Source organism: Natator depressus, chromosome 14, assembly GCF_965152275.1.
Source record: "Natator depressus isolate rNatDep1 chromosome 14, rNatDep2.hap1, whole genome shotgun sequence".
NCBI classification, from domain to species: domain Eukaryota; kingdom Metazoa; phylum Chordata; order Testudines; family Cheloniidae; genus Natator; species Natator depressus.
The window spans coordinates 12,673,248-12,690,829 of NC_134247.1; the positions used below are offsets into that span (position 1 = coordinate 12,673,248).

Consider the following 17,582-nt stretch of genomic DNA (forward strand, 5'->3'; position numbering starts at 1 on the left):
ATGTTTTCAGAGAAGTTTCCTGAATGTGGATTTCATTTTGTCCCCACAAGCAAAGTTGTATACATCTGTACAAATGACCAGTTCTACTCCATGCAAACTTAAGTATGTTTTTCCAGTGAATATAGACTACAGAATATAGACAAATATAGACTATAGAATATAGACAAAATAGTTTCCATGATCTATTTATTTGATCAACTTTACAGCACTATGTAAAGGTAATCATAATGGTTGCTCCCAGGTCAATAGCTGCTGGAATGAGATGCTGTGTTCAGAAGGCACAATTCATTAGAGAGATTTCATTTTACTCATAGATCCAGTCATGAGCACAAGATTTGAAATCAACAAGCTCTGTGGGCTGAAACCACAGCTTGATCTCCTTCTGAGCACTTTCTACAGAGTCACTGCCATGAATGATGTTCCTGTGAAGAAAGCCAATCACAAAATTTCAAAGAAGGTGTCAGTAGCTTTAGAAACTATTAGTAACTTGTCCATATGGACAGAAGGTATGGAGATTCATCTACTGCTGAAAAGCTAGAGCTTGTGTTACAGCTCTTAAATATACATACACTTCACAAATAGAATTAGGGCCTAACAAAGTTCTAAACATAACCCAAACTATTAACAGCACCACCATGACCTGATTATCATTTTTCATCCAGTTCTGATGTATAATTAAAAAACCCAAAATGCTTTGTATAAGCAACCTTACTGGATTGTGTCCTACAAATTAAATTCAGCTTCAGACTAGGATTCTTATGTCTAACTACCTAAGCTTTCCAGAAGGCAACATGAAGTTCATCCTATGCCAAACTGGATCACTAAAAAGGAAACAGTACAGCCACCTTAAAATAGCTTGATGTATATCAGACTTATTTTCTCTATACATAATGTATATGCATAGGTGAGAACATACCTTTCAAGGAAAGACATAGGTATCTGGTGACTTTGCACAATTTCTGCTCTTAAGCGTTTGTTATTCAAATGATGCTTACAATGAAAGCAGTAAATATACTTACCTTGTAACTGTGGAAAAATATTTAGAAAAGTTAATTTTATAATAATTTCAGCACCAACCTTCCCACTTGAATGCAGAAGTCACCACGGATTGTACCAGGTTTAGAATCTGCAGGATTAGTCTCTCCCAGCATAACTCTGCCAGTTTTAACCACATTGAGACCTTCCCAAACCTAATAATAAAATAAAAAAATACATTATTCCGTACCCATTCAAGGCATCACAGAAAACTCACCTTCGGCACTTTGCAAGGAGACAAAGGCCTTCCGCACAAAGATCTAAATTATCTCAGAATCTGTATCAATTAAATTGCTAAAGGAAGACTAGGAACAAGAGAAAATAAAATAAATGGTTACAATTCTTTGTAAATTACATTTGTTTCACTGGTTATCTTTCACTGTGATAAGGCATGAGAGTAGATAGCATCAGAATGGCTCCTGGTTACCAGAACATATCTGAAGGAAGTGAGATTTTAAAGAGAAGAACATCTGGCCTGAAGAAAAATGGACACACTTCTTGTTAACAAGTAAACAAAAGCTTATGGAGAGAAGATACTTTATTTCCACTCCTGAGTGGCTCTCACATAGATGCCACTTGAAAACCTCTAATGAAGTGGCCTGCAATTAGCATCTTTAAACAGTTCGGGCTCCATGGAGCCAATTAGGCACAAAACAGTGAAAACTCAAATACACACACTATTATATTGGCTCACATAACTGTTTAAGAATTAAGGTAGAGACTTTCATAGTAGTCTAACTGTAAAGTTATCTCAAGTGTTTAAATCCCCTGGGCTGCCTTGGAAATCTCAACCAGTTACTACTTCACCTGCTAGGCAACTTTCAGGACTCTATACAGCCCTCGTTTCCCTATAATCCAGAAACCACTATGAATGGCAGGGGATCCTAATGAAGTCATCATGTTCTATTCATGAAAAGCCTTCCCCACTTCTCAAGTCAAGTTTTGTAAACAGACTGTTATATAAAAATTATTTCATAGCTATTTTATAAACACCACCAGGGGTATTCTTCAGTTGTTTCATCTGCTATACAACTATTGTTGACATATAAACTAGCCGTTTTCTTCAAATTTCTTCCTCCTGCACCACTTCCAGTGCAGCTCTACTAATGCAGGACTAGCGTAGACCGCCATTCAGAAGTGCTCTGGGCAGCACTGGATCATGTGGAAATTCTCTTGTTTTCTTTTACCACTTTATTTTATATATTGTGAGAGTGTAATTTAAAAAAAAAAAAGTTTTTAAAGCTGTAAACAATTAAAAAAATAGTATATATAATTAGAAGAAAGATCCCTAGCCATGTCCTGCACAATATATATTTAAGTAAATAAAATGCTACTCACCATGGCCACAACAGGTCCAGAATTCATGTATTTAACTAAACCAGGGTAGAATGGCCGATCTTTCAGGTCAATGTAATGTTGTTTTAGAAGGTTTTCGGAAGCCTTTAAAGAAAAAGTTGAACGTGAGATTTTGAGAGCAATGTTTTAAAAAACAAATAAAATATAAAAAGAAGCAGCACCCCATTACAACATCAATGATGAGATGGCTTCATATCAATCATGAAATAAATATCAACAGCAAGAAGTTTGCTTCTGCAAGCAAATTATGTTCGTTCCGTATTTTACATGCAGAACAACTCAGGACAAGTTTTGTCTAATTTTCTTTATTAACTTTAACAAAGAATTTACATTGAGGCAGGTTCAATACCATGAGCTCTTTGTTAAACTATGATTTCTTCTTTATATTAGTTTATGGCTGTGGATTATTATGAATACAAGACATCTGGAAGATTGCATTTCCTGATGTAACCTTCCAGTCATGGTCATTTTTGCTTACTTAACATTAGGTTGTATTAATTTAGGCTAAGTCTGGTGTAGCTTCCTTTCAGTTGTCTCTACTCATATCAAACCATGACTACAACCTTCTGTTTCACAAGAAATAGAAGAGACCCAGTGTAGTTGTGTCTTGTCATATCAAACCACAACTACACTGGGTCTCTTCTATTTCTTGTGAAACAGAAGGTTGTAGTCATGGTTTGATATGAGTAGAGACAACTGAAAGGAAGCTACACCAGACTTAGCCTAAATTAACAGGTTTCAGAGTAGCAGCCGTGTTAGTCTGTATTCACAAAAAGAAAAGGAGTACTTGTGGCACCTTAGAAACTAACCAATTTATTTGATGTACCCGATGAAGTGAGCTGTAGCTCACGAAAGCTTATACTCAAATAAATTGGTTAGTCTCTAAGGTGCCACAAGTACGCCTTTTCTTTTTCCTAAATTAATACAATTCTTTCACGTTTTCTGTTCTGTTCAGTTACATTCATGCAGCTTCATCCAGTTCATGGATGTGTGGGAAAATTTGGCCTGGTATGTGTATTTATATCTGAAAAAAAGTTACAATAAGCAAATCAACTCTTGTGAAGTCTGGACTACGGTTTTCACTTTGCCAACTCCTTGATGTGGGAAAAACAATATGGGAGAATGAAGCTTCTGTATAGTTCATCTTGATGGCTAGGATTTGCAAGTAAAAATGAGAGGAAAAAAAAAAAAACACATCGTAATAACAAACTGAATTCTATCACAAAGAATTGCAGGGAGCTGTGGGAACATTAATTAAGCCTCACAACAGCCCTGCCTCAAAGTGAGCGGGGGGAACTTACGTGCATGAATTTCATGGCCACCAGGCGGAAACCCTTCTGTTCAAACCGTTTGATGATTTCTCCCACCAGGCCCCTCTGGACTCCATCAGGCTTGACGGCAATGAAAGTGCGTTCGCTATTAGAAGCCATTATCCTGTGAAAGGAAACGGGGAGCGGTAAGAGTACGGCGGCGACAACACAGGTAGAGCCAGGTTTGCCGCCATCCTGTCCCGATTAACAGACATGCCCGAGAAGGTGACTTCAATCACCCAGGGAGTGGCCTCAAGGGGCGAGGGGTGCCACCCAAGGAGGCCACTTACAGGGATTCTGATTCCAGACACGTGCTGGATCCACCCCTAGCCCCTGCTGGCCCCTTCTGCCTGGCCCCCGTTCACTCCCGCCCATGCCCCCTTAGTCCTTCCTGCAGTGCCCCCCTGATTCTTTCCAATCGAGACCTCCATTGACGTGCCCTCCCCGCCCAGGGGCCACGTGGTAGCTGGGATCCCCCGGCTCTTCTTCCCACGCGTCGGCCGCTCAGTTCCTCTTCACCGCATCCGGGGCCCGGCGAGCCGGCCGAACCCGGCCCGAGGGCTGCCGCTCAGGCCCCAGCCGGGCTCCCTGCTCCGCCGCCCCCGGCCGGCTCTGGAGACCCGGCCCGGCCGGTGGCCCCGCTCCCGCGGTCTGGCGGCCAGCCCAGGCCCCGGCTCAAGGGGCGTCGCCCCCCCCGGGCGGGGCTCGGCTCGGCTCGGCTCAGCCTCCTTCCCGCAGACCAGCCCTGCCCAGCCCCCACGCTGGCCTCACCTCCCTAGAGCTGTTAATGCCGCTGCGGAGCTGGTCACCCGCCTTCACCTCAGCGGCCACCGGGAAAGAGGAGGGGTGAGGTGGAGCCGGATCCGGAACCCACCCTCGGCGGAGAGGGGCTGGCCTTCCTCCCTGCGAAACATGGCGCCTTTAGAGCCCGCCCTCATGCCCAGCGAGGCCTGCTGGTCTGGGGCTTCACAGAAACCTGTCCCCTCGCCGCCCCTCCCCAAGCCGCTGTGGGGGCCGCCCCCTGCCTGGCGATGGAGCACAAGCCCTGCTGCTCCCAAAAGGCCTGGCTAAGGGGGATGAGAGAGACCCAGGTCGAAGGGCGCAAGGCCATGGCTAAACTAGGGGCGCTGGGGGAGCTGGCAGCTGCTCAAGGGTGTGGGGCCGTGGGGCTGAGGCTTTGGCCGTAGCGGACAAGTAGCAAACAAAGGGAGTGATGGATAGAGGCCAGACTCAGGGCAAAGGGTGCTAGGAACAGGGTAAAGGGGAACTAGAAACAAGGCAGGCATGGGATAGCCCCATTACCCTAAAAGCCTGGCTAGAAACTCTAGACATAGAGATTGTGGACTTTACAAAAACTAGACAAGCCATTTACGACACACACTGCTTCTCTACAAAAGAAAAAGGACACTAAACTATCTAAACTACTACATGCCACAAGGGGCCACAACAGTGGTTCCCTTAACCCACCCAACAATATTGTTAATCTATTCAGCGATACTCTTAGCCCAGCAGAAGAATCTGTCTTATCTCCTATGTCCTTCTGCCCTGCCACCCCCATGAATATGATACAGTTCTGTGGTGACCTAGAATCCTACTTTCGACGTCTCCGACTTAAGGAATATTTCCAACACACCTCTGAACAGCATACTAACCCACAGAGATCTTCCTACCAACACTACAAAAAGAAGGATTCTGGGTGGACTCCTCCTGAAGGTTGAAAAAACAGATTGGACTTCTATATAGATTGCTTCCGCTGACGTGCACGGGCTGAAGTTGTGGAAAAGCAGCATCACTTGCCCCATAACCTCAGCCGTGCGGAACACAATGCCATCCATAGCCTCAGAAACAACTCTGACATCATAATAAAAAAGGCTGACAAAGGAGGTGCTGTCATCATCATGAATAGGTCGGAATATGAACAAGAGGCTGCTAGGCAGCTCTCCAACACCACTCTCTACAAACGATTACCCTCTGATCCCACTGAGGGTTACCAAAAGAAACTACAGCATTTGCTCAAGAAACTCCCTGAAAAAGCACAAGAACAAATCCTCACAGACACACCCCTAGAACTCCGAGCAGGGGTATTCTATCTGCTACCCAAGATCCATAAACCTGGAAATCCTGGATGCCCCATCATCTCAGGCATTGGCACCCTGACAGCAGGATTGTCTGGCTATGTAGACTCCCTCCTCAGGCCCTACGCTACCAGCACTCCCAGCTATCTTTGAGACACCACTGACTTCCTGAGGAAACTACAATCCATCGGTGATCTTCCTGAAAATGCCATTCTAGCCACTTTGGATGTAGAAGCTCTCTACACCAACATTCCACACGAAGATGGACTACAAGCCGTCAGGAACAATATCCCCGATAATGTCACGGCAAACCTGGTGGCTGAACTTTTTGACTTTGTCCTCACCCATAACTGTTTCACATTTGGGGACAATGTATACCTTCAAATCAGTGGCACTGCTATGGGTACCCGCGTGGCCCCACAGTATGCCAACATTTTTATGGCTGACTTAGAACAACGCTTCCTCAGCTCTCGTCCCCTAACGCCCCTACTCTGCTTGCGCTACATTGATGACATCTTCATCATCTGGACCCATGGAAAAGAAGCCTTTGAGGAATTCCACCATGATTTCAACAATTTCCATCCCACCATCAACCTCAGCCTGGACCAGTCCACACAAGAGATCCACTTCCTGGACGCTACGGTGCATAAACACCACCCTGTACCGGAAACCTACTGACCGCTATACTTACCTACATGCCTCCAGCTTTCATCCATACACCGATCATACACACCACACGATCCATTGTCTACAGCCAAGCTCTACGATACAACCGCATTTGCTCCAACCCCTCAGACAGAGACAAACACCTACAAGATCTCTATCAGGCATTCTTACAACTACAGTCCCCACCTGCTGAAGTGAAGAAACAGATTGACAGAGCCAGAAGAGTACCCAGAAGTTATCTACTACAGGACAGGCCCAACAAAGAAAATAGCAGAACGCCACTAGCCGTCACCTTTAGCCCCCAACTAAAACCTCTCCAGTGCATCATCAAGGATCTACAACCTATCCTGAAGGACGACCCATCACTCTCACAGATCTTGGGAGACAGGCTAGTCCTTGCTTACAGACAGCCCCCCAACTTGAAGCAAATACTCACCAGCAACCGCACACCACACAACAAAAACACTAACCCAAGAACCTATCCTTGCAACAATGCCCGTTGCCAACTGTGTCCACATATCTATTCCGGGGACACCATCATAGGGCGTAATCACATCAGCCACACTATCAGAGGCTCGTTCACCTGCACATCTGCCAATGTGATATATGCCATCATGTGCCAGCAATGCCCCTCTGCCATGTACATTGGCCAAACTGGACAGTCTCTACGTAAAAGAATAAATGGACACAAATCAGACGTCAAGCATTATAACGTTCAAAAACCAGTTGGAGAACACTTCAATCTCTCTGGTCACTCGATTACAGACCTAAAAGTTGCAATTCTTCAACAAAAAAACTTCAAAAACAGACTCCAACGAGAGACTGCTGAATTGGAATTAATTTGCAAACTGGACACCATTACATTAGGCTTGAATAAAGACTGGGAGTGGATGGGTCATTACACAAAGTAAAACTATTTCCGCATGTTTATTTCCCTCCCTACTGTTCCTCACATGTTCTTGTCAACTGCTGGAAATGGCCCACCTTGATTATCACGACAAAAGGTTGTTGTTTTTGTTTTTTTTCCTCTCCTGCTGGTAATAGCTCACCTTACCTGATCACTCTCGTTACAGAGTGTATGGTAACACCCATTGTTTCATGTTCTCTGGGTATATAAAATCTCCCCACTGTATTTTCCACTGCATGCATCCAATGAAGTGAGCTGTAGCTCACAAAAGCTTATGCTCAAGTAAATGTTAGTCTCTAAGGTGCCACAAGTACTCCTTTTCTTTTTGCAGATACAGACTAACATGGCTGCTACTCTGAAACCTATGGTGATCACATTGCCCTGGACAGACACTGAAGCAACCTTACAAGGGAGGGTCTCAGCTTGGGAGGTCACTTATGTTGCCTTCCTCTAAGGCTAGCACTTGAGCTGGCTATGGCTGTGAACCACAGTAAGATCTGATTTCACAACAACAAACCTTCAAATGTTTAAAGGCTGTTCAGTTATCCCAGCACAATCTTTTAACAATAGACATTTGTCTTGCAATTTCAGTCCTGAATTCTTAACACCTTTTGATTTGAGATGGTTGATCTCGGCCACTGTTTTAGTGAAGCTGCTTCTTCCAAATTGCACTGCCAGAAGCACTGCATCTTACAATTGCTCGAAATTACATCATCCACAAAGAGGTAATGTCAAGTGCCCGGAGGCCAGGGGTAGGACTGGTCCAGATTCTTTTGTTGTCACGTAGGAGAATGAAGCTGTGGTTGCAGTTTAAAAGTAAGAATAGTGAAAAGTGTAAGAACCAGGACTAGAACTCAGCAGGTCCTAGCTCCTACAGCTGTGATTAGACCAATAGACCTAGCAGTCGGTTGCAGTTTATTAATTACTGTTATTCTTGCTGGGCTCTGTACAGACAGTGTAGAATAAGTATAAAATTAAAGAATTAAAGTAAGTTAAGTTTGGTTAAGGAGCAATATATGTGTTGTAAAGTCAAAAAAGGCCCTAACTAGCCAGTAGAAGAAAAGCCTTGAAAATAAGTGATAAGGTTAGAAGGAATAAAGTAGGGAAGATGTCTGGTTCAAAGAATAACTAATGAGAGAAGCGGAAGTTTCTAAAAAGAAGGCCCCTGACATTCAGCGGGTAACTGCTTAAATTGAGCCACAATGGCCCTTCCCCAACCCACACTCGGGTGTTAAAGCCTATGTGAACCCAGATGCAATGGGAAAATTGTTGACTAGCAAGAAGACAGGAAGGAAAGGCCTTGGGAAGAAAATAGGTAAATTCTTAAAAGTTCATTTTTAATATCTGCCTGACCACGTTGGAGCTGACCAATATAGGTCTAAGCATCTCTGGGTTTAGCCAGTTTGTAAGTATCTTGATCAAATGTTTATAAATGTTTTGTTTCTCTGTGGCTGTAGTAAATTGCTTATTGTTGAGGCCTTTTTAGGCATGTTTAGAGCAATTGTATAATTTGGCCTTTGCATTTAATAAAGGAATTTATAGTTAAATTAGTGTTTTGTGGTTTCCCTCATTAATATTAATAATTTCAAATATTTGTAATAATTACAACACATAGAAAACACAGTTTCTACCCCTAGATTTACTCTAACCAATTACAGTTGTAATACTGCATAAACTTACAGTATTTAATCAGTTTATATTTAGTTGCTTTCAACATTAATCCAGATTTCTATCTAATCTAAATATGTGATGAATCCAGTTACTAAATTATGAATTTGGAACTGCTGATTCAGTCACCTCAGATGTGGCAAGTATTGCATTGCTCCAGAAGAACCTGGTCTTCACTGATCTCCCTTTCTCGTTCATTTCTGTCTATAGACACTGGAAGGCAATGCAAAACCCTTTGACAACCTTCTCTTCTCTGGATGTATCCGATCTCTCCTTGAATTCTCAACTAAATTCTGGGAACCCTTCCTGTCTCAGTTTACCTGTATAATCTGAGCATTTGTATCCCTCCACAGAGATTACCGTATTTTCTAATATGCATATTTCTGTGTCTTAATATATTACATTGAGCTACATTGGCATAGATTACATAGTTTAGGAGTGTGGTCTAGTGAGGATCAAGACTCCAAGGTTTCCTTCATCATTTGCCTCTGATTTACTGCATGACTTCGTGCAAGTCACTTCTCTCTGCCTCATTTTCCTCATTGATAAAATGGAGATAAGGATACGTCCCCACATTTTGAAAATTGCTTTGAGATCTTTGAATGAAAAGTGCCGTTAAGTACAGTGTTGTTTATTTATTTGTTGTTTGTAAAGCACTTTGAAGTCATATGATGCATACAAAGTGCAAAACATTTTATTACTCATTATTCACCCATTTGTTTTGCAGTGTCTGCTGATTTGTATTCCCTGTTGTGCTCCTTTACAAATTTGAATAGCAAATTGGCTTATCTTAGTTTTTCTGTCTCTTCATTTTCCTTTTTTATTCACATTGTGGCATCAGTGTAACACTATTTTTCTCTTACATTTATTTTGAGTACACAATCACTTGTTATGGCCATAAGGAAGATAATAGGAAAGTCTTTGCTGAATTTAAAAAAATATCCACTCTGATTTCACTAAATGTTCATGCAGACTTCTGTTGATCTTGCTGCTTAAGTTGATAAGGAAAAACTATATCAAATATAAGAGTACAAGGAGTTAAATCTTGAGCAAAGCAGATATGCAGGCAGAGTGCTGTGTTTGGGGCTGTTCTTTATGCGCCTGAGTCAACTCCTATTCAAGTTAATAGAAGTACTCTCTCATTGGGGGGTAGGGGAGGCGGTGGACTGGGTCCTGTTTGAGCATGTCATGTTTTAGAGATGGACCTGAGCTGCAAAGTTTGGATCCAAACCTGGAACTGAACTTTTCAAAAATATTTGGACGTGGGATTTTGGTTTAACTCATTATTAAGATAAGGGCTAATCTGAAAGTTTGGATATGATCTCTTCCCCCTACCAAAAAACAATTATTTTGGGAGCATCGTGGGTTCAGGGAGGTGGTTCAAGACACACTTAACTTTGTCTTTCTGATATTGCTCATCCTGGTAAATAAATTATGGATTATTTACAATTATACATTTTGTTAAACATGACACTGAATTTCCCATCTTCCATGGAAATTTCTGAATGGAATTTGTCCTTTTTGAACAAAATTATGTTTGACCTACACCCTAATGATAAAATACAAATCTTGATCTGAAAATGCAATTTCACTATTTGTTTCTAGTTAATTTTTTAGTGTAATAATGCACCAGAAACATCAAAAAAGTTTGTTGGTTTGCAGGTGCACGAGCTAGTCTCAGTTTAATATGATGCATAAGTGACAAGGTAGCCATTAATCACTACTAGCAACACTCAGTTCCTTCAGGATTACCTCTTTAATAAGTATTTCACATATGCTTCAGTGATTACCACAATGATTTTGTCTCCTAATCTGGTGGATGTACAACAGGGTTTGAAATGAGTTTCCTCTAGATCACATAATTGGATTACTTCTAAACATGAACCACAATTAATGGTACAAAGAACCTCAACCATAGTCACAGACAGATGTGGAAATGGATATTAACTTAGATTGTATTAAGGTAAAAGTGGTGAGAAGTGTTAGCTGTCAGGAAGGTACGTGTGGTAATATCTTTTATTGAGACCAACTTCTGTTGGTGAAAGAGACAAGCTTTTGAAACACACACAGCTCTTCTTCAGGGCTGGGAGAAGGTACTCTTAGGGTACATCTACACAGCAATAAAAGAGCCACAGCAAGTGACGGCATGGCTGGCTTGGGTCAGCTGTCTTAGACTTGCGAGGCTTGGGATACTTGAATAAAAATTGTGTAAAAATCCCTGGCCTAAGGGTATCTATTTAAACAGAAAGGACAAAGTGTTTGTTAAGCCATTTTTAGAAAACGAGTCTTTTACATAGTCTCATATCCACTGTGCTTAGTGAAGATGACTATGCCGATGATCATGAAGAGATTAGTAGGTAACAAAGGAAAGAAACAAGATGTGATGCTTTTCACATTTTTTTAACATTGTACATGCTATTATGAGCTAAAGAAACAGTAATGTGAACTGAAAGATGTAGCTAACAGATCACGAAATGGTCCATCTAATACATTCACCATTAATACGTTCAGTTGATTTTCGCAATGATTTTCCAAATATACAGTTGTAGCCAAATTACAAAGAACTGCTTCTCTGTTGCAGTATGTGCAGCATATTTAATTCAGCCACTTCTTCCTATTGGTCATTTATGATAATGCACTAGCAAGTTGGAGCAAGGCTCTACTTTCTTCTGGTTCCTCCCAGTGAAAATAACCATTTATCTCTTCCTCCTCAAAACTAGGAGACAGACTCTCCCACTACCCTTTTCTCTGGCACCCCACAGCCACAGACTCTGGAAGAGTACAGTTTTGGAGATAAGGCTATAGCAAGACTACTCATCATTCCTCTGAGTTTTTCCAACACTCACTTTACTGCTATCAAATATTTTAAAAGGCAGATCTAAATAGCGTGATGTAGAAGTATCTATTACAGTCAAAGGAGCATTCTGAACAGAGACTGTGCTGAAGTACATTGGTCCACTTTTTAAAGAAAAATTAAGTTTTTTCTAAAAATACTGATTTTCTGAATAGATTTAAATTGCCAGCGTCATTTTAAAAATTGGGTTTAATGCTTTCATCATGCTTGGGTATTGGACATGAAATTCTACTAAATTTCTATTGCTTAATCAAAGGCAAAATGTTTATGTGCAGGTTTTGTTTTCGGAATGAGTGATGTCAACAAGTTAGTAGCAAAACACAAGAGGAAATTTTGTTTCTAATGGTGATTTGCAACGTTAGGCTGTTCAGATAATTATTGTTGTGTTGTGTTTTGCTTTTTAACTAACATCCTATTACAACTGAATAAATATGCTACTCATTTATTGCTGCATCCACTATTCAGCCAGATACCACTTCTGGCTCCTGAGCTGAATACAACAGTTGGACATTGAATACAGCCATAGCAACTCTGCAGGACGCTGAAAGGTTTGTGGCTAGAACTAAACTGCACTACTGGGACCTGTTTAATATTACAGAAAAACTGTCATATGAATAAGTTTAAATACAATGGGTAAAGTTTTAAAAAGCACGTTGACTACTACTGAAACTTAGGCTCCTGAGTTCCAAAGTCACTTTTGAAAAAGCTTATCCAAGCACAGTTTACTTTGCCATTCAAGCAATTAAGGAAAGAATATATCTGAGCTGTCGTCAGTTGTTTGCATGGAGATATAATGCAATGCTGATATGCTTACTAATGTCAAACAGAATGCTACACTGAAGTGACAAGAGGTAAAGCCTACTGAGCAGCCCTTGCACATTAATCTTCTTTTCTCATAAAAGGCCATTTTAAAAAGCTGCCATGCTAATCCTGCCTTAAAATGCTACATAAATGACTGATCCTAAGGTGGAAAATGATGAGTTTAAAGTAGCAATCTAGTTAAAACCCTTATTTTCAAATGAAGCTGTTGCCTATGTATAACTGCACTGCTTTTCTGGAGAGAAAAAAAATTGAATTTTTCCCATAGCTGTTTATCACAGTTTTTTAAATTACTTTTTGCTAACCTTACTTCTATATCATTCTTTAATTCCTGTATTTTAGGGATATTATGGATCTATTTACAGAGCAACATGCATGACCTGGTGGTTTAATAAAGTTTGACAACAAATTTTAACGCCACTAAGCCATAGACTGTGTGCTGATGTGTACTATATACCAAGTTATCCTCTGGGAGTTACAGAGCATTTCATGAAAGTTTATGCTTTGTGTTTAGTCGTTAATTAAAGATCCTTTCCCCTCTTGTAATCCTCTTCTCTTGTCTACACAGAGACAGTTAGAAAGCTTCCCAATTAATAATTCAATAGCTTTTTAATTAGAGCAGCAGTTAACACTGGTTACATGTAATATTCACAACACAGATTAGAGAGAGAGAGATTTCCACCAGTTTATACAGAAGTGCCTTGAAATAACTAAAGGATAATGGCAATAGGAACTGTTTCTGGGTTCATAATCATTGGAATGAGTGGATGTTAAAAGTCACAGACCAGGTTTCACTCTTAGGGCTTGTCTACACTGGCACTTTACAGCGCTGCAACTTTCTCACTCAGAGGTGTGAAAAAACACCCACCTGAGTGTAGCAAGTTTCAGTGCTGTAAAGCGCCAGTGTAGACTGCACCAGTGCTGGTAGCTATGCCTCTCGTGGAAGTGGTGTTTTTTTTTTTAGAGTGCTGGGAGCTCTCTCCCAGCGCCCTGCCCCGACTACACAGGCCACATTAAAGCGCTGCCATAGCAGACTAGCCCTTAAATCCACTGATGAGCACAGCTTGTGTATTCAACCAACTCCTCAGGAGTGAACCACAGGTTGATCTCTGTCTCAGCACTTTCTGCAGAATCACTGCCATGAATGATGTTCCTAAGAGAAGATAAAGAAAGGTCATTAATAATTATAGAATTAAAAGCACAAGAATTTGCTTTTTAGAAAAACCTCTCTGGTTACTATGACTACAAGTATTAATAAAATGTACACGTAAATATGCAACACAAGCTTCTTCTCTCATCAGTTTTGATCATGGGGAAAGGAGAAGGAAAGCCACATCTCCATTTACATCCTTTGACTCCAGTCCTACATTGTCTAGTGGACCCCTGCATCTGGATGAAGTTAATGGAGGTCTTTCCATGTATAATCAGTTTGTAGAATCAGGGCCTGAATGTCCTTACAGGTTTTTTAGCAGTTAGCAAGTTTTTGGTACCAACTGTTATTTCCTAACATTCATTCTAATTTAACATTAAAAAATATATGATGTTACAAAATAGCATATTCTTGTTTACCAGGACAGTCTTATAGAAAGGGACCAGGAGGCAAGTCATCATGGAGAGAGCTTCTTAGTTTTCATAAAATCAGTAGGATTGTGTCAGTACTCAAATGGGAGACCTCCAAGAAAAAATGGAGGTTCTGTAGAAAGTATTTCAGGCCTTGTCTATATGTCCTTACTATAAGGTTGATCAAATTCCAACAGTTTCAACTGGATATAGTGTTCACATTACCAAGCTTCACCATAAATCAATTAACTAAGTAGGTCAGTATGCGTATGATTAAAAACTGCTTTAGTTTTGATAAGACAGTTTCACAACATACCTGCCAACTTGAACACAGAAGTCACCACGTATGGTGCCAGGTTTGGAATCTGCTGGATTAGTTTCCCCCAGCATTACTCTGCCAGTCTTAATCACATTAAGACCTTCCCACACCTTAAAAATAAGATCCATTAAGATTACGGAATCCAAACTGTAACTAACACAGTAAGAGTTGGCAATGTTATCCAAACTTGATCCCATCATGGTACAGTTGCTAAGTCCCCTTTTTCAAAGAATCTATGGGCAAGGCATAGAAGGATTGGAGTGAAACTGTCTCCGACAAGCTGTGGTCATTCACTGACTGTTAGCCAAAGCGAGAGGGTACTGAATAGCTTTAAGTGTAACAAACAGGTAAGCAGCCCATTACAAAATTTCGTAAACACATAAAGCTTCATAGGTATCTCAAATACTTTAGAGGTATACACTCTCTTTACAAAAAAAAAAAAAAGTCACACTTGTAGCAATCATAGGTTACAATCAACATCTAACACATATGATTTCTTTACTTGAAAGATTAAATGTTTCACTGTTTTTTTTTCCAGTTTGCTTATTTTGTGTATTTGACAGCACTTTGTGCAGTCAGTTTCCCATTGTTTACATCCCCTACACCCCAGCACATTGCAAAGGGGAAAAGAGAGGGTTTTTTTAAAAAGAAAGATTTACTTGTAAAACCACAAATTAAAGGGAAACATGTTGTACCTGTAACTACATTTAATCAATTTTTTAAGTATTTAATTTCAAGTTCTTAGTGTCATTTTCAATATGTAACACAAATTAAGTTATGAACAAAAGATACATCAACTGCTTAGTTCTTCTTAAGCAGGTTTTATTTTTAAAAGCTTACCATAGCTACAACAGGTCCAGAGTACATATATTTAACCAAACCAGCGTAGAATGGTCGATCTTTCAGATCAATGTAGTGTTCTTTCAGAAGGTCTTCAGAGGCCTGCACACACACAAAAAAAGCAGTTTACTGTAAGAACTTAAGAGTATCTTTAAATCACAAGAGATTAACCACAGAGCATTATTAATCCTTAAACAGACATGCTCTTTAAAAATAAGTGATTACAGCAACTGGCTAGATGTGTTGCTTGGTTTATATGAATTTAAAATTATTTCAGTACACAGTTTAACTCAGCAAGATTGTTTCATCAATATCTAACTACTTTTGAGAAGAAACCTCTTTTTGCTGTAGATGATCCATAGATGCCTATTAAGTGTAAATGGCATCTATAAGAATATTCCCTTTGGCCTAAGGACATCAGTTTACTAAAATTAGGTTGCTCAAGCTGTCAAAAGCATTTAGCTACAGCTGGATGCTGGAAAGTCTCCAAGAACATACAGACACAAAATTTGACATTTGATATTTCTGCTAAGATTTCATTTTAAAAAATTACAAAAGATTTTTCACTGAGTGGAGTACACTAGCCTGCTATAAGATTTCATTTCAAACATAAAGGAGAAATATAGAAATGAAGGAAACTCACTTGCATGAATTTCATGGCCACCAGTTTGAAACCCTTCTGTTCAAATCTCTTGATGATTTCTCCCACTAGTCCCCGCTGGACTCCATCAGGCTTGATGGCAATGAAAGTGCGCTCACAAATGGATGCCATCATCCTACAAGAGGAGAAAAAGGGACTCCGTATTCCAGGACCAGAAGGCAAATGCAGCCACAACAGAAATCTAGAAGGCGTACCCACAATCTTCCACAACCTTATTGTGCTTATGTGCACTGAACTAATAAGTCAAAGAATATCCAAAAAGTGCTACAAAAATAAATGTAACATAATAGCCCTATAAATATTGAGAAGAGCAATTAGTCCATACCAAGAATGAAAAGATTTTATATTAAGCGATAAATACAGATTGTATTGCAGGTCGGTGTATTCCAAGGTGCACACTGATCGGATGCTACCCGCAATTTAAGACAAAACAGGCTAACCTAAGACGAGGTGTATCACTTTGATCTATAGTTATCTACAGCCAGTCAGTGTTGTAATGAAGTATGCTAAGAATGTGCGTGGTGAATGGAAGGTACGAAAGTCATGCTGGAGTAGCCAATGTGTCATTTTTAGAAGCACAAGCTGACTGCTACAGTAGCTACACAGTCACTGTAGTTTACAATAGTCAACATTTTAAAGACCAAAATTAAGCATTTTTCAGACATTAAAAACTAATCTCTAAGACTATACACATTAAAAGTATGGTGCTTTCTGTAAGTATAGCACAGACTGAACCATTTGAGAAACAACACGCTAGTTATTCCAGAGCAGTTGTGAACGAGCTAAGAGGGCTTCAAATTAAAAAAGCAATTCAACGCCTAATAATAATGCTTCCGCTGCCAGTAGCCCTGGACAGGCGGCAGCCCTCAGACCAACAGGCAGACATCTAATTACAGCTCCTGTCCCCTGCTATTGACCCTGCTTGCGTCACTTGGATCATTCATAACCGCAGCTGCCCTGGACCCATGCAGCCCCCTCTCCCATGCCCCTTCAACCATCCCTCGCAGCGCGCGCCCCCTCTCACCCGCCTTCCCGCAGTCCCGGGCCCTGCGGCGGATCGGGTGGTAGCTGCCGTAACGCCGCCGCCGCCGCCGCCGCCCCCAGCCTCGCGACCACCCAGCTCTAAACACGCCCCCCGCTGCCCCAGCGCCGAGCGAGCCGGAGCCGGCCTGGCAGCCGCGAAGGGCCCGTGTTCCGCTCCACACCCCCACGGGGACGCTTGTCCCGGGGCACGGATACGCCATCGGGGGCGGGGGGGGGGCTGAGGCGACGCTCTGGCCCGACACTGGGGGACGCAAGATTAAGGAGGGAGCAGAGAGACTCCAGGCTCATCGAGTCCTAACTGCACCGGCAAGTGGGCGGCGCTCTTCCTGCGCATCTCCATCTCTATGGCAGGGAGGAGCGGGACGGGGAAGGGAGGCCGGCGGGTGGGCGGCGCTCTTGCTGCGCATGTCCATCTCTATGGCAGGGAGGAGCCGGACGGGGAAGGGAGGCCGGCGGGGCTAGGGGCTA

General features: G+C 41.5%; 2 protein-coding genes across 2 annotated transcripts; both read right to left on the minus strand.

Moving 5' to 3' along the window:
• Positions 1-169: 169 nt before the first annotated feature.
• LOC141997977 (nucleoside diphosphate kinase) lies at positions 170-4,609 on the minus strand. Its single transcript, XM_074970573.1, has 5 exons — positions 4,473-4,609; positions 3,693-3,825; positions 2,374-2,475; positions 1,078-1,190; positions 170-422 (listed from the first exon to the last, which is right to left on the minus strand). Exons 2-5 carry the CDS (start codon positions 3,819-3,821, stop codon positions 305-307), a joined length of 462 nt encoding a protein of 153 aa, XP_074826674.1. The 5' UTR covers positions 3,822-3,825; positions 4,473-4,609; the 3' UTR covers positions 170-304.
• Positions 4,610-10,764: 6,155 nt separating this feature from the next.
• NME1 (NME/NM23 nucleoside diphosphate kinase 1) lies at positions 10,765-17,315 on the minus strand. The gene is made up of 5 exons (XM_074970574.1): positions 17,095-17,315; positions 16,053-16,185; positions 15,410-15,511; positions 14,567-14,679; positions 10,765-13,843 (listed from the first exon to the last, which is right to left on the minus strand). Exons 2-5 carry the CDS (start codon positions 16,182-16,184, stop codon positions 13,732-13,734), a joined length of 459 nt encoding a protein of 152 aa, XP_074826675.1. The 5' UTR covers position 16,185; positions 17,095-17,315; the 3' UTR covers positions 10,765-13,731.
• Positions 17,316-17,582: the final 267 nt, after the last annotated feature.